General features: G+C 36.3%; 1 protein-coding gene across 5 annotated transcripts in view; it reads left to right on the top strand.

Annotated features, from left to right (window-relative positions):
- The window catches only part of P4HA1 (prolyl 4-hydroxylase subunit alpha 1), a 97,641-nt gene that overhangs the window by 33,726 nt on the left and 42,071 nt on the right, over nt 1-21,844 (top strand). For 2 of the 5 annotated variants that reach the window (XM_029245716.1, XM_029245717.1), the window contains exons 2-5: nt 3,218-3,325; nt 4,267-4,363; nt 5,662-5,813; nt 8,746-8,883. In XM_029245716.1, the coding sequence (XP_029101549.1) occupies nt 3,250-3,325; nt 4,267-4,363; nt 5,662-5,813; nt 8,746-8,883 (463 nt within the window). In that variant the 5' untranslated portion in view covers nt 3,218-3,249. Of the gene's footprint in view, nt 1-3,176; nt 3,326-3,607; nt 4,158-4,266; nt 4,364-5,635; nt 5,814-8,745; nt 8,884-21,844 lie in introns of those variants that run through there. The other 3 variants (XM_029245719.1, XM_029245720.1, XM_029245721.1) reach the window with 3 other exon arrangements.

The raw sequence follows: 21,844 nt of genomic DNA, 5'->3' as shown, positions 1-21,844 counted from the left end.
GGGGGGGTGGGGGGGAGGGAGGGGCACGGAGTGCGAGGCGAGCCTGCGGTGGCAGAGGCCACCGTGACGTTGCACCAGCCTGAGGCGCGCCGTGCGTTCTCCCGGGGAAGTTGTCCCTGGATCCCGGGACCCTGGCAGTGGCAGGCTGCACAGGCTCCCTGGAAGGGGGGTGTGGATAGTGACCTGTGCTCGCACCCAGGCTTCCTGGTGGTGGCAGCAGCAGCCTTAGCGTCTCATGCCCGTCTCTGGGGTCCGCGCTTTTAGCCGCGGTTTGCGCCCTTCTCTGGAGCTCCTTTAAGCAGTGCTCTTAATCCCCTCTCCTCGTGCACCAGAAAACAAAGAGGGAAGAAAAAGTCTCTTGCCTTTTCGGCAGGTTCAGAGTTTTTCCCGGACTCCCTCCCGGCTAGCCGTGGTGCACTAACCCCCTGCAGGCTGTGTTCACACCGCCAACCCCAGTCCTCCCCCTGCGCTGCGACCGAAGCCCAAGCCTCAGCTCCCAGCCCCGCCGCCCCGGCGGGTGAGCAGACAACCCTCTCGGGCTGGTGAGTGCCGGTCGGCACTGATCCTCCGTGCGGAAATCTCTCCGCTTTGCCTTCCGCACCCCTGTTGCTGTGCTCTCCTCCGCGGCCCCGATGCTTCCCCCTCCGCTACCCGCAGTCTCCGCCCGCGAAGGGGCTTCCTAGTGTGTGGAAACCTTTCCTCCTTCACAGCTCCCTCCCACTGGTCCAGGTCCTGTCCCTATCCTTTTGTCTCTGTTTATTCTTTTTTCTTTTGCCGTACCCAGGTACGTGGGGAATTTCTTGCCTTTTGGGAGGTCTGAGGTCTTCTGCCAGAGTTCAGTAGGTGCTCTGTAGGAGTTGTTGCACGTATAGATGTATTTCTGGTGTATCTGTGGGGAGGAAGGTGATCTCCGCGTCTTACTCTTCTGCCATCTTCCCTTCGTCTCTTTGTTTTTCATTTAAATTTACAAGTAAGGAATATGTTCACTTTAAGTTTCTTGACATATAACACTATCATTAGATATTTTAAATTAAGTTGTTAAATTTGTTTAATTGTTCATTTGATAGGCAAAAACTGGCTATCTTATTTCAATTTTTTGTGTCCTTGAATACCAATGAGTGAGTTTTTGTTTTTGTTTTTTGGGGGTTTAGTTAACTATAGTTCCTCTTTTGTGGCTTTCTGGTTTCTTAATCCACTTATCTACTAACATCTTAGTAGTTTTCTTACTGATTTGTAGGAGTTCCTTAAATGAGCTCTGTTTTCTTTAGTTTCCTAGTTTGTAGTTAATTTTTTAAAAACATACATAAACCTAAATTATTTTGTGTATGTAATTCCATCTGGCTTTTGATAGGTTATCATTTTTAAGTTTAAAAATTCTTCTCTCCTTTCAGAGATCCAATAACTTTTCCTTTTGTTGTTTTTTTTGTTGTTGATTATAACTCTTTATTCCATCTAGAATAAAGCAGTTTTCAAGCTTCTTTTTTGTAATTTCTGTAGGCTAATGGTTCTTGATTCATTGTGAGGTTTAAGGATGATAAAAGTTGACAGAAACTTTAGGGACAAAATATATTTTAGCAGTGAAAAAAATGATAAGCTCTTATCTGACAAATGTAAACTTTCTCATCAGAGTTAAACGTTTAGACAACATTTCTGATTAGCCTTCTGTTAGTACAGCAAAAGCATTTGTATTTGCTGGAAATAACATTTATTTATGAAGAAATTATGGCAGAAATCTGTTTAAACAGTGAGAAAATTCTAGACTGTTCAGACAGCCCAGGATTTTGAAAAAGTCTTATGCTTTGGCAGGAACCCAGGAGAGGAAGTGTCTGCATCTGCTGCATGCTAGAAGCCTTCCCAAAGAGTTACTGTAAAGCAGCCAAGAGAACAGTGTATTTCACTACTGTGTGGTTCTGGAAGTAACTGGAAGTTTGCAGACTTGAGGGAGGAGACTTAGGAGTACTTCCAGGAGGTCAGTGTCAGTTTCTGTGGTGACCTATTTTTAGTGATTCAAGTTAAGGGAAAGTGTTTTGTGTGTGTATGTGTGTAATAGGGAGTTTTCCAATGTGGACTTGAACCTGTTGCTTTAGGAGAAGTCACTTGGGAAGAGTCAGAGGTGCCTGTACAAAAGAGGAATAGGGTGACAAGTCAGAATAACCAATGGGTGTCTGTTATTGGGGCAAATGGTACTGCAGTTGTAATTTATTTTCCTGTAAGGTAATAAAGGAGAAGGACTTAAAGTCCATGTATGTTGTGGAGAAGGAGCAAGAGAAGAGTGCTAACAGGGCCTTTGGGAAAGCAGGGTAAAAAACTTTCTACTGGTTAGTTGATAATCTGCATCTGCCATGAAGAATCCATTCCAGAAAAGACAGCCCTACGGGGGACAAAGCAAAAAAGACAGAAGGGCTTTGCTGCCAGGTTTTAGAAAAAAATGCCACAACTTTGTACTGGGCTAAGGATTTTTTACATAGAACACAGTAGGTAAGAGAAAAAGCTCAGCATTGGGCCCTTTGAGAGAAATTGCTAGCTTAAATTGACAGGGTTGGTTGGTATTTTTTTTTTAATTCTGTACAACTTTTAAAAAATAAAACAGCTTTATTGAGATATAATTCATATACCACACTATTCACCCATGTTCGTGCTTGTGTACTTTTTAGTACTTTCACAGTGTTCTTCAACAGTTGATCACCACCGTATATTTTAGAACGTTTTCATCACCCCAGTATCTGCAACTTCTAATTGAACTTATTTTAAAATTTAAGGCCATTGCAGGGAAAAGATGGAACAAGTTAGCAATTTAGAGGATTAATCAGAAAGCTCTGAAACCTTTTTTCCCTTTTAGCATATTCTAACATTTTATTTTATTTTATATTAAATTTATTTTTGGCTGAGTCGGGTCTTTGTTGCTGCGCGCAGCCTTTCTCTAGTTGTGGCGAGCGGGGGCTACTCTTCGTTGCAGTGCGTGGGCTTCTCACTGCGGTGGCTTCTCTTGTTGCGGAGCACAGGCTCTAGGCATGTGAGCTTCAGTAGCTGTGGCTCGTGGGCTCTAGAGCACAGGGTCAGTAGTTGTGGTGCATGGGCTTAGTTGCTCTGCGGCATGCGGGATCTTCCCGGACCAGGGCTCAAACCCATGTCCCCTGCATTGGCAGGCGGATTCTTAACCACTGCGCCACCAGGGAAGTCCTCCTTTTTAAAAATAATGGCCATATTTCTCTTATAGGTGTGCGATCCTGTAAAAGTAAGCCTCTGAAGATGATCTGGTGTATTTTAGTTGTAGGGTTTCTACTTCCCCAGTCTTTGGCTGATCCAGGCTTTTTTACTTCAATTGGTAAGTCTTAATTATTTTTTGTTGTTTTTGCATTTAAAAATTTACATTTTTTAGTGTTTTTAAATAAGTAAAAACTAATACATTGTGTTCCCATAGACTGAAACATTACTTCAGTCCCTGCCCCTCTAAAAGTCTCTCTCATTTTTAAATTCAATTGTTTTCTTTAAATTATTTTCTCTGATTACAAAAGGAATACGTTTTCAGATTAGAAATTTATGAAAATTTAGAAAAGCATACCAAAGAAAATTCTCTGGTAATGAGTCCACCCAGCAAATCATTTAATGTATATACTTAGTCTTTTATGTTTTCCTATATACATACTTCATATGTCTTAAAAGAGAAGTTTTCTGTCATCTTGTTGACCAGTTCTACCCTCACATGATTGTGGAGCTAAATAAAACACAAACAAGTATTATAGTTATGAAACCTCATTTTGGGATGTAAAATGATGAGTTCTGTTTTCCCCTTATGAATAACGAAATATGGATATTTGAATTGCAGTTGAGAAGTATACTTTTTGTTAGTGTGGTCTTTGTTTATTGAATAAAAATTTAGTTCTAAGTAGTTTCAAAACCACAAAAAGGTGAGAGGGGAGGTAGGGAAGAAGAAACATTGATCCTTGGAAAGTAAGGTTTTGAAATTAAAAAATAAATTTTTAGACGACAGACAATTTGTCAATATGGTCCAAGCTTGCAGAATTAAGTAGCTTGAAAATTTGAATTGGAACACATGATTAGAAGAGTTTCCGGCTTTATTTTTATTCATCTGGTTTTTAAAAAAGGAAAAAGAAAAAAAAAATGATGCTCTCTCCAACATATCTGATTCATGCCAGGTAAGTCCTCTCAGAATGAAGCATTCTCTATCATTCTTAAATTATTCGAAAATACTTGTTTTGACCAGTATGGGTATTTGATAACTTTCTTCCCTTTTTCTCCTTCTAGGTCAAATGACTGATTTGATCCGTACTGAAAAAGATCTGGTGACTTCCCTGAAAGACTATATTAAGGCAGAAGAGGACAAATTAGAACAAATAAAAAAGTAAGCAAAGTGTTTTACTTATTATGACTCTGATTCCACCTTCATGTTTTCTTGGTAGAGCTAAAACATTCTTTGAGTGAAAGTGAAAGCCCTCTGTCAGTCTTAAAAGGCCAGTTGAAATGGCTAAAGTAGGAGCACAGAAAACAGAAGTTAGGCCCAGGCTAAGACTTCAGTTGAAGAATATGGATTGAGATAAGAATATAAATGGGTATGGGTCATTGACTGACAATTTTTTTCAATGGTTGCTAATATCTTCTATCCTCTTCTAACCTCCCTAATCAAGCCACCTTCTGGAGCAGTTTTCCACTGCTATTTATCCTTCAGTCATATGGTTCCATTCTAGAGATTACAGTGATAAGTATAGTATTATTTAATTGATATAGTTTTTCCTTAAATGCTAATTTATTTATTTAAATTTATTTATTTATTTATGGCTGCGTTGGGTCTTTGTTGCTGTGTGCGGGCTTTCTCTTGTTGTGGTGAGTGGGAACTACTGTTTGTTGCGTGTGTGGGCTTCTCATTGCAGTGGCTTCTCTTGTTGCAGAGCACAGGCTATAGGCGTGCGGGCTTCAGTAGCTGTGGCACGTGGGCTCAGTAGTTGTGGCTTGCGGGCTCTAGAGTGCAGGCTCAGTAGTTTTGGTGCATGGGCTTAGTTGCTCCACGGCATGTGGAAATCTTCCCAGACCAGGGCTCGAACCCATGTACCCTGCATTGACAGGCGGATTCTTAACCACTGCGCCACCAGGGAAGTCCCCTAATTTATTTTTAATTGACTCAGGTTCATATTTAATTCTGACCTGAGAGTTCCTAGCCTTTGTTTAATGAGTAGCTAAGTATTCAGTTTTTTTGTTTTAAAATACAGTTTCCAGATACTGAATATAAAATTTTGCTGTAAGTTTGATTTAAATGAACATGTAACTGAAATTGGATTGGGCTGATTACTTTGTAATAATCAATCATTTGGCTTTAAGGACCTGTAGGGAAATGAATTTTTAGATTCATACTAGAGGGATCCAATCACAACTTTTACTAAGATAGGTTACGTTTACTGTAACCATTTGGGAGAAACAAAACTAAAACAAAAAGTCTTGTAGTTATATTTTGATTTTGCCAAGTTAGATTTTATCTGTAAGAGAATCTTGCTTTTTAAAAATCCTTTGTAATTTTACTTTTAAAAGGATTTTAAGTATAGTTTTAACTCAAAATCCTCTAATCTTTTTTGAGTGCTTTACTAGTCTTCTTCCTCATTGAGTGTGTATATACTTTATGTAGATTCCACTTATGTCTTACATTTTTAGATGGGCAGAGAAGTTAGATCAGCTAACCAGCACAGCAACAAAAGATCCAGAAGGATTTGTTGGACACCCTGTAAATGCATTTAAGTTAATGAAACGTCTGAACACTGAGTGGAGTGAGTTGGAGAATCTGGTCCTTAAGGATATGTCGGATGGTAAGTCAGATGGTAAGACTAATGAGCCAAAAAAAAAGTAAGGCTTTTTTGCTACCACCTGTAGACATGCCAGAAGAAGTGATAAATTCAGTTCCCAGAACATCAGGTGTTCAGCCTTGTAACTGAATTATTGCTGAGATGTATTTGATTTGACTAGAGTTAATTTAGTCTACATCCTGAATTCTTGATTTAAAAAAAAGATGAATAAAAACTGGAAATAAAGATAGAACTTTATTGTTAAAATGTAATTTCTGCTCTTCATTTAACATGGTCCTTTTTGCTTTGAAATCTAAAAAAGTGAATCAATGATTTGGCATACAGCTTCATTTCTGAGGGTAATTGTTTTCATTTTAGGATTACCTTCAGATTTAAAAAATTTTATGGGTAAGTCTTTATCTTCTAATCAATTTTTAATGTACTGGGAGTGATACTAATAAGGAAAAATGTTAGCTGTGTTTTACATAGTACTTTGAAGCTTAGGATTGTTTTGTTTAACATAGACAATAAATTTAAAAATTGAGGCTGCAAACAGTAATAATGAATGTCTTTCTAATTGAAACAATAAAATTGTAGTTGGAGTATTGAGATCTTTTAGATATTTTAGTAACAGACACGGAAAACTAAGGCTGGAGTTTAATGAAGTAGAGGTATTATGCTTTAGTACATAGTGTTTATTTGTTGAATGATTGAAGGTGGCAAAAAAAAGAGAGACAGAGAACTGAGCCAACTGTGTAGATAAAGCACTCCAAGGGTGCTTTCAAGTATTTGTGAGCAGTAAACTAAACTATTACGCATAGGACAGGAAACCTTGAAAAGAAAAATTAAGGCAAGCACTTGTGAATACTTCTTTGAGAAGAGAAGGAAATAGTACCTGTGATTATTTGTTGTCATATAACACCATGAGAACTTTTTTTTTTTTGCGGTACGCGGGCGTCTCACCGCTGTGGCCTCTCCCGTTGCGGAGCACAAGCTCCGGACGCGCAGGCCCAGCGGCCATGGCTCACGGGCCCAGCCGCTCCGCAGCATGTGGGATCTTCCCAGACTGGGGCACGAACTCGTGTCCCCTGCATCGGCAGGCGGACTCTCAACCACTGCGCCACCAGGGAAGCCCCATGAGAACATTTTTAAGGTCATACATGTATGCGTTTGTATACATATATACATATGCACACACATTTATTTGTTTATTATTATTTTTTTAAAAATCTAAAAAAAAAATCTCAAGTATGAACTAAGTTTTTTTATAAAGTAAACCTTAAGACTTAGGCGTTTTAATCTGTGGCAGTCATCCCATAATGCTATAGTAGATATACGTTTTTTCTTTTTATTAGAGAGGATTTAAGTAACTTCATATTGGTTTGGGGCATAAAATCGTTCCAGTCTTCTGTAAAACTTGCTTGTAAAATTCCATGTGGATATTGTGACTAGGAGTTGGTCTTAAAACTAATGCTTTAATATGGACTTAGGCCTCTTCCATCTAGTTGTTCATCTGTACATTTCAATTAACATAAAAATGCCTGGCCTTTTGATTATCAAAGTATGCATAGTTGATTATAAGTAAAGGAGAATGGAGGGAAGTCTCGTACCTAATTTTGATTTGCAAATGATGACACATGTTATTAAAATTTTAAATCACTTTTTGTTTTTGTTGTATTGATTTCTTAAGGAGTATTTAGCATCTCTTCTTCTTAGGAGTTATATAGTTACCAATAATTAGTTTCTTAGTTTTATTTTTGCTGTATTTTATGTAAAACCTTTTAAAATTAATATTAGGATTTATAGAGTGCAAACCATGATGATGAACACTATATTTAATAATTAAGCAGATCTAAATATATTTTAATAAACTAGCTTACCTGATACTCTTACATATATAATAAATGTCTCTTCCTTCTCCTTAAAGAATTCCACCAAACTTTATATATTTACACATTTATGTGATATGTGGCACATGGAAGAAGAAAACATAACTTTAAGAGTATACATTTTACTTACTGTTATCTGAAAGTATAATTGGTTGCCAGTGAACATCGTTTTCAAATCTTTAAATGTTCACTTTTCAAGCTTAGTGGAGGCTGTGTTGTATAATTAAAAACTCTATTATGTTAGTTGATCTTTACCTATTAATACAAATATAATTTCTGCAATGACCTCAGATTACTTAAGCAACATTAAAAATGGTTTGGGAAGATGAACAACTTAGAGGTATGTCAAGTCTTGTTCAGTATATTTAATTTTTTCTTGTTACACATGGTATGGTGGAAAATTATAATGAAATAGATTTTGAAAAATCCTTTTAAGACTGTATTGGAAAATGGAAGTCTGTGAGGTTCTAAAGTCTTTTTTCTTCCAATTTTATTGAGATATAATTGACATACAGTACCATATAAAGTGTACAGCACAATGATTTCACTTACACACATCATGGAATGATTATCACAGTAAATTTAGTGATCATCCATCACCTCATATAGATACAAAATTTAAAAAATAGAAAAAAATGCTTTTCCTTGTGATGAGAACTCTTAAGATGTACTCTCTTAACAACTTTCATATATAACATACAGCAGTGTTAATTATTTTTATTGTGTTGTACATTACATCCCTAGTACTTTATTATAACTGGAACTTTATACCTTTTGACAGCCTTCCTCCAGTTACCCTGCACACCCACCTCCTGCCTCTGGTAACCATATATCTGATATCTTTTTGTATGAGTTTGTTTTTGAAATATAATTGACCTGCAACACTGTGTTCCTGTTATACAAAATATTGATCCTGTATTTCTATATATTTCAAAATGATCACCGTGATAAGTCTAGTTCTGATATGTCATCACCATACAAAGATATTACATAGTTATTGACTATATTTCCCACACTGTACATTTCATACCCGTGTCTAGACTCTTTTTTTTCCCCCCTATTTTAAGGTTTTATCTCTAACCTAACCATTCAGAGACAGTACTTCCCTAATGATGAAGATCAGGTTGGGGCAGCCAAAGCTCTGTTGCGTCTCCAGGATACCTACAATTTGGATACAGATACCATCTCAAAGGGTGATCTTCCAGGTAAGAGTTATTGTAGTCTATAAAAATCCTATCACTTGGCTTCTCCGTTCAGTCCATTAGGACAATGTTAATATAAAAAGACTTCCGTATTTTAAGATTTTTAACTTCACTTTGTTTCACAGCCTTTGAGGACAAAACAACCCTTTGTCTAGGACTGAATAGTTGTGGATAAGCTGCTAGCTTGTTACTGTGAAAGCTTATAATTATAGGGACTAACTTAAGTAGGCAATTTTAGCATGTAAGAAAAAGAAACAACCAGTTTTCCAAATGTCTGTCTTTAGAATACCCAGTAGTTGTGTGTTAAGTTATAAGGTAATTGATAATCAAAGTTTATATATTCAATAATTTAAAACCAAGACATGTTGAGTATGTACTGATTTTTAGTGTTCTACAGTGTGAAGCATCCTGCTTTTTGACCTATTTTCGGCAAAACCCTCTTTTTTTAAGTTACAGCTGATTTCATGGTAATTTGCTTAAATTTATTGTGAAAAAAACATTAAAAAAATTTACCATCGTAACCAATTTTAAATGTGCAGTTTATGGTATTAAGTACATTTGCATTATTATGCAACCATCATTACCATCCATCTGCATAGCTCTTTTCATCTTGTGAAACTGAAGCGCTATACTTGTTAAACAATAACTCCCCAGTTCCCACTTACTCAGCCCCTGGCAACCATCATTCTACTTTCTGTCTCTATGACTTTGACTTAAGTACCTCATATAAGTAGAATCATACAGCGTTTGTGTTTTTGTGACTGGCTTATTTCACTTAGTATAATGTCCTCAAGGGCTGTAGTATACGTCAGAACTTCCTTCATTTTTAAGGCTGAATAATAATCCATTGTGTATATACCATATTTTGCTTATCCATTCATCTGTTGATGGACACTTGGGTTCCTTCCACACATCAGCTATTGTGAATAATGCTGCTGTGAACATGGGTGTGCAAATAGCTCTTCAAGACAATGTCTTTTATTCTTTGAGTATATACCCAGAAGTGGAATTGCTGTGTCATATGATAATTCTGTTTTTAATTTTTGAGGAGGCACCATACTCTTTTGCATAGTAGATATACCATTTTACATTCCCACCAACAGTGCATAAGGGTTCCAGTTTCTCCACATCCTTGCCAACACTTGTTATTTTCTTTTTTTTTTTCTGTTAGTAGCCACTCTAGTGGGTGGTATCTCATTGCAGTTTTGCATTTCCCCAATTATCAGTGATGTTGAGCATCTTTTCATGTACTTATTAGCAGCCGCCTGTACATCTTCTTTGAAGAAATATCTATTCGAGTCCTTTGTCTTTTTTTTTCTTTTTTTTTTTTGTGGTACGCGGGCCTCTCACTGCTGTGGCCTCTGCCATTGCGGAGCACAGGCTCCAGACGCGCAGGCTCAGTGGCCATGGCTTACGGACCCAGCCGCTCTGCAGCATGTGGGATCTTCCCGGACCGGGGCACGAACCCGTGTCCCCTGCATTGGCAGGTGGACTCCCAACCACTGCGCCACCAGGGAAGCCCTGTCTATTTTTTAATTGGGTTATTCATTCTTTATTGTTGAGTTTTAGAGGTTCTCTATATATTCTGGATATTAATTCCTTATGAGATGTATGATTTGCAAATATTTTCTCCTATTCTGTGGGTTGCCTTTTTACTCCATTGATATTGTGCTTTGTATCCAAATTTTAAAATTTTTACGAAGTCCAATTTGTTTATTTTTTCTTTTTTTGCCTGTGCCTTTAGGGTCATATACAAGAAATCATTGCCCAATCCAATGTTATAAAGCTTTTGTCCTGTTTTCTTCTAAGAGTTTTATTGTTTTAGGTCTTATATTTAGGTCCTTGATTTATTTTGAGTTAATTTTTACATGTGGTATTAGGTAAGGGTTCAACTTCATTCTTTTGCATGTGGATATTCGGTTCTCCCAGCACCATTTGTTGAAAAGACCATCCTTTCCCCATTGAATGATCTTGCCATGCTTGTCAAAAATCATTTGACCATATATACAAAGGTTTACTTCTGCCTCTGTATTCCATTAGTCTGTAAGTCTGTCTTTATGCTGATAACACACTATTTGATTATTGTAGCTTTGTAGTAAGTTTTGAAATTAGGAGGTGTGAATCTTCTGGTTTTGTTCTTCTTTTTTAAGATTGTTTTGGTTATTCTGGGTCCCTTGAGATTCCGTATGAATTTTAGGATGGGTTTTTCTGTCTCTGTTTTTACTATTTTGATAGAGATTGTGTTGAATCTGTAGATTACTTTGGATAGCATTAACATTTTAACAATCCATGAATCATGGTCTTCCAATCCATGAACATGGGATGTGTTTTCCATTTATTTATGTTGTCTTTCAGCAGTTTTTTTGTAGTTTTTCACTGTATGTCTTTCATCTCCTCGGTTAAGTTAATTCCTAAGTATGTTATGCTTAGACTTGTTTTAGTAATTTTCTTTTAGATTGTTCATTATTGGTACATAGAAATGCAACTGATTTTTCTGTGTTGTCTTTGCATCCTGCTACTTGGCTGAATTCATTTATTAGTTCTAACAAGTTTTTTGTGGAATCCTCAGGATTTTCTAACCTAAGATAATGTTATCTGCTGGGTATTCCCTGGTGGTCCAGTGCTTAGGACTCCATGCTTTCATTGCCGAGGGTGCAGGTTCAATCCCTGGTTAGGGAACTCAGATCCCACAAGCCACGCAGTGTGGCAGAAAAACGATAACGTTATCTGTGAACAGAGATCATTTTACTTCTTCCTTTCCAGTTTGGGCACCTTTGAGCTTGTTCTTGCCTAGCTGCCCTGGCTAGAACTTCAAGTACTAAGTTGAATAGAAGTGGCGAAAGTGGGCATCCTTGTTCTTGTTCTTGATCTCAAAGGAAAAGCTTTCAGTCTTTGACCATTGAGTGGGTTTTCCAAATATATCTTTTATTATGTTAAGGTAGTTTCCTTCTATTCCTAGTTTGTTGAGTGTTTTTTATCATGAAAGAATACTGAATTTTGTCAATTATTTTTTCTGCATGAATTGAGATGATGGTATTTTTTTCCTTTATTCCGTTAATGTGGTGCATTACATTGATCGATATTCATATGTTGAAACATCCTTGCATTCCAGGAATAAGTTCTACTTGGTCATGGTGTATAATCATTTTAATATTATATGCTGCTGAATTCTGTTTGCTAGTATTTTGTTGAGGATTTTTACATCAGTGTTCATAAGTGATATTGGTCTGTAGTTTTCTTGTAGTGTCTTTTTCTGGCTTTGGTATAAAAGATAATGCTGGCCTCATAGAATGAGATAGGAAGTATTCTTTCCTCTCTTTTTGAAAAGTTTGAGAAGGATTGGTATTAGTTCTTCTTTAAATGTTTGGTAGAATTCTCTAGTGAAGCCATTAGGTCCAGGGCTTTTCTTTTGTCAGGAGACTTTCGATTACTGATTGTCTCCTTACTAGCTATAGGTCTATTCAGATTTTCTATTTTTTTCTAAGTCTTGGTAGGTTTTGTGTTTTTAGGAATCTGTCCATTTCATCTAGGTTATTCAATTTGTTGGTGTACAGTTTTTCATAGAACTCTCTTATAATCCTTTGTATTTCTGTAGAATCAATAGTAGTATCCCCACTTTTATTTCTGATTTTAGTAATTTGAATCTTTTTTTTCTTAGTCCATGTAGCTAAAGGATTGTCAATTTTGTTGACAAAATTCTTTTCAAAGAACCATCTTTTGTTTTCATTAATTTTCTCTATTGTTTTTCTTTTACTTCTGCTTTAATATTTCCTTTCTTCTGCTAGCTTTCGGTTAAGTTTGTCCTTGTTTTTCTAGCTTTTAGGTTGTTGATTTGAGATCTTTCTTGTTTTTTAATGTAAGCGTTATAACTATAAATTTCTCCCTTAGCTCTGCTTTCATTGTGTCCCATAAGTTTTGGTATTTTGTGTTTTCATTTTCATTTGTCTTTAAGTATTTTCTAATTTTCCCTGTGATTTCTTCTTTGATCCATTAGTTGTTAAAGAGTGTGTTGTTTAATTTCTGCAAAATTTGGAGTTTTCCAGTTTTACTTGTGTTACTAATATCTAACTTCACATGATAATTTACTTTTGCCATCTCTCACTTTTTCTGTGAGTGTGTGGCTTACCCCATTACTACCTTCTTGTCATTATCAACTGGAGAAATAAAATATATTACCTCTATCATCATACTGAAATTGATTTTCTCCTTAAGAAAATATAGTGGGATGAGTTACTTGTTAAGATGTTTTTCTTGCTCATCTTCCTAAATTTGCAGTGACGTATCAAGTGGAAAAACTAACCATGGTATAATATTAAATAAAATTTCCTTTAAGCTGCAATATAATTTCATCAAGTTGGACTTCCAAAAAAGTACAAATTTGCAAATTTTATTTTCTGTTTCTACTAATATGGTACATTATAACACTTCTGAAGATCACAGCTTTGTTTTGTTTGGTTTTTTAAATTAATTAATTATTTAATTTGGTTGCACCGGGTCTTAGTTGCGGTAAGCAGCTCCTTAGTTTTGGTATGTGGGCTCCTTAGTTGCAGCTCGCAGGCTCCTTAGTTGTGGCTTGCAGGCTCCTTAGTTGTGGCTCGCCAGCTCCTTAGTTGTGGCATGCAAACTCTTAGTTGAAGCATGCATGTGGGATCTAGTTCCCTGACCAGGGATTGAACCTGGGCTCCCGGCATTGGGAGCGTGGAGTCTTATCCACTGCACCACGAGGGAAGTCCTGCCTTATGTTTTTTAGTTCACCTCTGGTTTAAAACATCAATTTGTTTAATAGATATTAACTATTTAATGTTTATTTAATATCTACTTAACATAATAACCATTATGTTAAGTACTAGGGATGCGATAATGAATAACACTGCTTTTGCCCTTAGGGTACTTATATTATGATATGGTATGATGAATGCCTAGATGCAGATAACTTAGGATACTGTGGGAGCACATAGGAGAAAACTTAATTTTGGACTTGAGAAGAGAGAGGCATAAAGTAAGACTTCCTGGAATACAGGATATTTTTTAAAATTGAGATGTAATGGACAAGGAATTAGCTAGGAAGTTGGGGGAGGGGGGAAATAGTGGGCATGAGAAAAATATTCCAAACAGAACATATATATAGGCCAGAGAGGAGAGAGCATTTTATATCAGATATCTAACAAGTAGTTTGTTCAAGGGGTGAGTGCATGAACAGTGGGAGGGAGTTGGTTTTGTGAGAGTAGTGAGAGATGAGGCTAGATAGGTAAGCAGAAGCCATCTCCTGATGAACTTTGTAAGTCATGTGGAGGAGTTTGAAGTGTTCTGAGTGCAATGAGAAGCTATTGAAAAGTTTTAAACAGGGAGGTTATATGATTTTCATTTTAGAAATATCATTCTGGCTGCAGAATGGATTCAGATCTGGGGGTAGGGACAAATAAATCAGGGAGGAGGCTGTTGTAAAAATTAAGTAAGAGGTGATAGTGGTAGCTTAGGTTATTTCCAGTTTTTTGCAGGACCAAGGTTTCAACAGACATCTTTATGTCTTCTTGTGTCTATTACACACATAAAAGAGTTTCTCTTGGATATAAGCTTCTCAAACTTTACTAGATTTGGCCAGATTGTACTCCAGAGCAGATGTACCAATTAATACTCTCACCAGCAATGTATGAGAGTTCCCATTTCTTCATACCCTTGCCAACACTTGGCTTTGTCAGATTTAAAATTATAGCAGTTGAGGTGTGAAGCGATAGGGATGAGGGTAGGGGGAAGGATGATTTGTTTTTTTTAATTGCCCTCCCCCCAAAATCAGAGAAATGCTTATTTCAGTGGATTTATATTGATGCCATGTAACTCCTTGATTAATTTTGTCTGTTTCTTTCTCCTTTTTGGGCCTACCTTTTGAAATGCTTTCTTGATATTTTAATATAAAATCTGATAAGTTAAATGGATTTTAGCATTAATGATGCCTTTACAGTTCATATAGACTGTTCCTTTAGTTTCAGGTTGTTCCTAACCCTGATTTGTTGAGTAGATTTTTAGCTTCCGGAGATATTACACTTTTGGTGGGGGGGCAGTGAAGTAGAAAAGAATAGCTTTATTGCTTTGCCAGGCAAAGGGGGGTACCACAGCTGGCTAATGCCCTCAAAACTGTGTGTCCCCTACACTTTTCTTTTTGGATAGAAAATGTCTTATATGTAAAATTTGATTTACTTCAGGTGGAAGTTGAATGTTCTTCTTGGTCATTTGCATCACTATCTTGGTTAGCTGATAAGGTTAACTACACCAAGCAGTAGATTCTCTGCACATCTCTGGAGCGCACTCAGCTATGAGTGTACCATAGTGCCTCTGATGCAAGATGTCAACTTCCCAAGTGTATGCATTTTAAACATATTTGTCCCTTACAAATCAAGTTTTTGTCCACTAAATGTTCCTATAAATAACAGTGTAAGAATTTTTAAATTAAATCTCCCAGTTTATGGATGAGACACAAAAAATGTATTTCTAAGTAAATTTTCCTATACTATTTTATTTCCTATTCTTATTTTCCTATATTATAGTTTATATTGTGATAATAAATTAAAAGGACTCTTTTTGGTGTTAGTTTTAACTGTAAATTTGGGTTACTACATTCGGTTTGACGGGCTAACATCAGTCATCCGTGCCACTTCCTTTGAACCAAAGGAATTTGCAGCTTATTCTTTTTTCTCATCAAATTCTATTTGTGCTTTGCATGAAAGTTTTTTATAGTCTTTTTCTGCCAACATCACTTTCCTTATCTCATTTTCTTTGTCTTCTTGTCCATTTACTTTTTCTTCTCATGTTCTCTATTTTGGAAGCAGCCTTCCCTTTCAAATGCTACATCACTTCATTTTCATTTTCTTCTTTAATACAATTCCTAGGCATTTTGCCTTTGATAATTGTGAATAGATCAATAGGTAAGCTAACCAGAGATACTTTAACTACCAAGGCAGAATAGCTAAAGATACTCTACTATCCCCATTGTGCTTTCAAATAATGTTGCCAGGATATCAGGTCATGTAAAAAATATTTCTGGTGCTCTCTACGGGTATTAATGGCATACTCTCCTCTTGTGTCTTTTGTATGTCCCTGAGAAAAAACATTCTTAATTACTGCTTTGTAAGCTCATCTTAGAACTGTATTCCAGTTCTCATAACTAAAAAATAATAGGAGAGTCAAAATTCAGTATGTTTCTTTTGTTTCTGAAATTGTGTCATGTTAAACTATTAATAAGTTAGTTTCTTGGTATCCTTTTCTAGATTAGATTGTGGAGTAGAGAGTTAGTAACTGTCAAAATATGGATCTTCATCTTCATTTTAGTAGTACACTGATAATCAGTTACTATCCATAAGTGACTAACAGGAGGCAAAAAAAAAAAAAAATAGTGAATGGAGGTAGTTCTGTGATTTGAATATTTAATTGTATTGGTCCATGTGATCCTCCAGTGCATACATCTCCATGCTAGGACTGTGCTTGGTACTAGAATGTAACAGGTCATATCCTCAGACCAGGGCATGCTATGCCCTAGACAGTGAATGTCTGATCACTAGCAAAATGTGCCCATGATTTTATTTCCTCTTTTTTTTTTTTTTTTTTTGCGGTATGCGGGCCTCTCACTGTTGTGGCCTCTCCCGTTGTGGAGCAGAGGCTCCGGATGCGCAGGCTCAGCGGCCATGGCTCATGGGCCCAGCCGCTCCGCGGCATGTGGGATCTTCCCGGACCGGGGCACAAACCTGTGTCCCCTGCATCGGCAGGCAGACTCTCAACCACTGCGCCACCAGGGAAGCCCTTTATTTCCTCTTAATTTATTTCTCATGAACTCCTTTTCTGCTAGCGCTTAAAAAAAAAAAAATGTTGACACCATTGGATAGGTTATAGCTAAGTCTGGTTTTAGCCAATTTACTGCCTTGTTGAAGTATAGTCAATCAAAAGTTATTAAGGAAAACACCATTGTATTCCTTTTTCTACCAGTTTCCTTTGTGATGTTATCAGACATACGTTTCTTTTGGTTAAATACCTAGAAGTGAATTCTCTGGGTTGCATGGTAGGTATATATTTAATTTTGAAGAAACCACCAAATTGTTGTACCATTTTATACTCTGGTCATCAGTGTATGAGAGTTTCAGTTCCTTCACATACTTGCAAACACTTGTGACTAAGTCCTCCAACTATGTTCTTTGTTAAAATTGCTTTGGCTATTCTAAATTCTTTGGATTTCCATATAAATCTTAGGATCAGCTTGTCAGTTTCTACAAAAATGCCTGTAGGAAATTTTTTTAGGGTTGTTTTGAATCTTGGGGAGAATTTGGGCAGCACTGTCATTTTAAAAAGATAATTTTCTAATCCATGAACATGCTATCTCGTTGTTTATTTAGGTCAGAAAACTTGGTATAGGAGATAAGATATTTTGACATTAACATTAAACCATTGTGAGTCTCACATTTATTGTTTGAACGTTGGTATCAAAAGTTGGAAAAAATTTTCTTTTTCTTTCTCCCCTCCTCCTTTTCCTCCTCCTCCTTCTTCTACATCTTTCTCACTGAAAGCAAATTTATCACAGGCTCAGTTTTTAATTCATATCCTATCTTTGTCCTCTTGTGTTGTTCAAAAACTTTTTATTGTTTTGGTTTCTGTTATATTTAGAAATGTGTTGACAAATGAAACATGATAACACATTGTCCAATAGAGGAACATGAAACTGTAACTAGCATAGTGGGCAGTATCCATTTTGAGGTCTGACATAATACCTTTTTCATTGGATTGCCATGAGAATAAAATGAGCTAAAAGCCTGTGAGAACTAAAACTGCAAAATGCTGTTATTAATGTTTTATTTAAAAGAGGTGCCCAAATAAACTTTTTAAAAATTGAGACATAATTGACATATAACATTGTATTAGTTTTGGGTGTACAACATGATGCGGATATGTACGTATTGTGAGATGATCACCACAAGATGTTTAGTTAACATCCACCATCACAAGTAGTTACAAAAAAATTTTTTCTTGTGATGAGGACTTTTAAGATCTACTCTTCCAGCAACTTTTAAATATAGAATACAGTATTATTAACCATAGTCACCATGCTATACATTACATTCCCAGGACTTATTTATCATATAACTGGGAGTTTGTACCTTTTGACCACCTTCACCATTTCTCTCATATTAGTTTTAGTCATGCAGAACTTTTTATATTCTTTCAAAGTCCAAACTATACTAATAAGGTCCACTGACAGAAGTCTCACTTTCATTTCTGTACTCCTCAACCTGTTCCTTTCTTCTTCCTATATGTAGCTACCACTTTATTAGCTTTCATTTCCACTGTTTCTTTTTGAAAATATAAGCAAATGTGTATATATTCCTGTTTCCTTTCAACATCAGCACAGAAGGCAGCATGGTATAAATACTTCCTGTACTTTGGCATTTTAATTTATTGATATGTTCTAGATAGTACTTCATATCCTATATAGAAATCCTCCTCATTTCTTTTTATAGCTGCATGTTACTCTGTTTTGTGGAGTTACCATAGTTTATTTAACTGGGCGCCTATTGATGGACATCTGGTTTGTTTGCAGTCTTTTGCTTTTATAAAAATAATACTTCCATTAACCTTGTGCATATATTATTTTGTTTTTTTGCTAAGTGATCTTTGGGATATTTTTTCTAGAAGTGATGCCATTGAATCAAAGAGGAAATACATAGGAAATTTTGCTAACATTGTCCCAGTTTCCCCCCATAATGGTTCTGTCATTTTGTATTTCTAGCAGCAATATATGAGAGTGCCTATTTCCCCACAGCATCACAAAAAATTTCAAACTTTGAGATTTTTGCCAATCTGATGGCTCACTTTTCTTTAAATGTATACCAATTTCTTTGGTTATCTTTTTTTTTTTTTTTTTTTGGTACCTCAGACTTCTCTTTTGGAATTGTTTTCTCCCTCCTTGAAACAAATCCTTAAGAAGCCCTTGCATGTACTTTGTTTGGCTTATTATTCTCTATGCTTCCTGAATCTGAAGTTTCATGTATTCTAATGCTAGAATATTGTCCACCAATATTTCTTTAAATGGTGCCTTTTCCACATTCTGTTGTCTTCTTCTGACACATGCTGTTGTCTTCTTCTGACACATGCTGTTGTCTTCTGTCTTCTTATTTTTTCTTCCTTGTCTTTTAACTAGAACTTCATATGTATTCCTCCTCTCTGCTGCATCCTGGGTAGTTTATCCCATGGTAATTTATTCAGTTCTCACTTCTTGGTTTATTATTCTTTTTTTTGTTGTGTCTAACTTGCTGTTTAACCTGACCAATATGTCTTTATTTCATTGATAATACTTTTAATTTCTGGAAGTTCTATTTCTTCCCCCCACTCAAATCTGCCTGGTCTTTTTTAGGGTATCTTACATGTTCATATTTTCTAATTTTAAAAAAATTCTTTAAACATTTTAATCATAGTTGTTTTGTATTCTTAATGTGATAACACCAACGTCTGAAGACTGTCTAATACTGGTTTTTAATAGTTTCTGCTAATTTTGCTCATAGTGGCTTGTTTGATCATGTGCTTTGTGATTTTGGATTGTATGCATTTCTTCAGATTGTGTGTTGGAATATTGCAAAACCTGAGGTGAGGGTGCATTTTGCAGAGTATAAATGTTGCTTCTGCCAGTTGTCCTATTACATTACCAACCTACGACTACTTTAAGTTAAATTTTTGGCTTTAGTTTTCCAGACCATGGAGATAGCATATGTTTGAAATGAAAACCTCCCTGAAAGTGTGCCTGTGGAGTTCTAAGGGATTGTTTTTCCCCTACCTGCAGTGAAGACTGAGAAAAACAAGTTCTTTTGTTGTTTCTCTTTGCCAGCTGACAGAGTTTTTTTTCTAGTTCATTCTCCCATTCAAGATGTAGTTCTTCAAGGGTCTGCTTTGTCACTTTGCATGGGCCTGAGGCTTTATCTCCTGTCCCTTTCTTGGTGGTTAAAAATCAAGCTTCTAGTATTCTGATCTAGTGACTGCCTCCAGAGGAGATGCAGCTTCATCCTCTGCTTACCTCTCTAGGTTTCAAGTTCCTTTTTGGTTTTGGCCCTAAGAAATTTGCTTAATTCCTGTGAACTTGCCCATAGTACAAATGGATAATTGTTACATTTAATTCAGCATTTCTAGGTAGAGTTGACCCTTGAACAATGCTGGGGTTAGGGGTGCTGACCCCCCTGAGCAGTTGAAAATCTGCATGTCTATTTTGACTCTCCCAAAACTTAACTACCAATAGACTACTGCTGACTGGAAGGCTTACTGATAATTTAAACAGTTGATTAACACATATTTTGTATGTTACATGTATTACATACTGTATTTTTACAATAAAGTAAGCTAGAGAAAAGAAAATGTTATTAATAAAATCATAAGGAAGAAAAAATACATTTACAGTACATATATGTATTTATTGAAAAAAATCCACATATAAGTGGACTCATGCAGTTCAAACCCTTGTTGTTCAGGGGTCAACTGTGTTTTATATCAGAAACAATTCCCTCCCCACCACCCCAGAATGTGTGGTCCAGATGTAATTTTCTCTCTGTTGCTTACTTAACATGGTATACACAAAAAACATAAAATACTCAGGCTCTTAAAGTCCCCACTTAACTCACCTGATTTACTGTTTATAAAAATGCAGTGTTATATGGTTGCTATCATTCAGAGTATATTTTTTACATTTATTTCTTTCTATAGTTCTTTCTCTATTTTTCCTTATTCTTATGAAAGTAATGGCAATTGTACAATATTTGAAACAAATAGTCAATAATAAAAAGACAAGTAACCAAATTTTTAAATGGGCAAAAGGATTTGAATAGACATTTTTCCAAAGATGATATACAGATGGCCAATAAACATGTGAAAAGATGCTCAACATCATTTAGGGAAATAAAATTTAAAAACCGCGATGAAATACTACATCATACCCACAATGGCTATAATAAAGGTGGACAATAACAAGTACTGGTGAGGATGTAGAGAAATCAGAACCCTCATACATTGCTGGTAGGATTGTAAAAAGGTGCAGCCACTTTAGAAAACAGTTTGGCGGTTTCTGAAAATGTTAAGCATAGAGTTGCCATAGGACCCAGCAATTCCACTGCTACATACACTCAAGAGTAATGAAAAAATGTGTCCACAGAAAAACTTGTACATGAACGTTCACAGTAGCATTATTAATGAAAGCCAAAAAAGTGGAAACAACTCAAATGTCCATCACCTGATAAGCAAAATGTAGTCTATCCCAGTGGACTAGTATTTGGCAATAAAAAGAACCTTGAAAACATTATGCTGAGTGAAGGAGTCCAGTCACAGAAGACCATATGTTGTGTGATTCCATTTATGTGAGATAGCCAGAATAGGCAAACCTACAGATACAGAAAGTAGATTAGTGGTGTGTAGGGATGGGGCAGGAAAGGGGAGATGATGGGTAGTGACTGCTTAAGGTTACAGAGTTTCTTTTTGGGGTGATGAAAATGATCTAAAATTAGATTATGGTGATGGTTGTACAACTCTGTGAATATACTAAAAACTATTGGATTCTTTAACTGGGTGAACTTTATGGTATGTAAATTACATACCATTAGTGCTTTTGAAAAGGGTTACTGTAGGGGAAGGGAGGAGGGGAAAGAATCAATTGACAGGTTTGTCTCTTCCTGTCCATTTATCCGTTGCCCAGATTGTTGGTTAAGAGTTAGATATATCTCATATGGTGATTCCCGCTGTTTTGGAAAATTGCATGCTTCAACTTAATTGATGCTTCATTTTGGTATGATGGCTGATAATTGAAGTCTCGGGTTCTATAGGTCCTACGTTACCTATTAACTGTGTGATCCTTGCCATGTTTCACTACCTTGTAGATTGTTCCTTTGTTTATAAACTTAGGATAATTCCTGCTTTTCCTACCTCAGAAGGTTGTTGGGAGGTTCAAATGAGA

This window comes from Monodon monoceros, unplaced genomic scaffold (assembly GCF_005190385.1).
Source record: "Monodon monoceros isolate NGI ecotype Baffin Bay Population unplaced genomic scaffold, NGI_Narwhal_1 Super_Scaffold_4, whole genome shotgun sequence".
NCBI classification, from domain to species: Eukaryota; Metazoa; Chordata; class Mammalia; order Artiodactyla; family Monodontidae; genus Monodon; species Monodon monoceros.
This window is presented reverse-complemented; position numbering and strand designations above follow the sequence as displayed.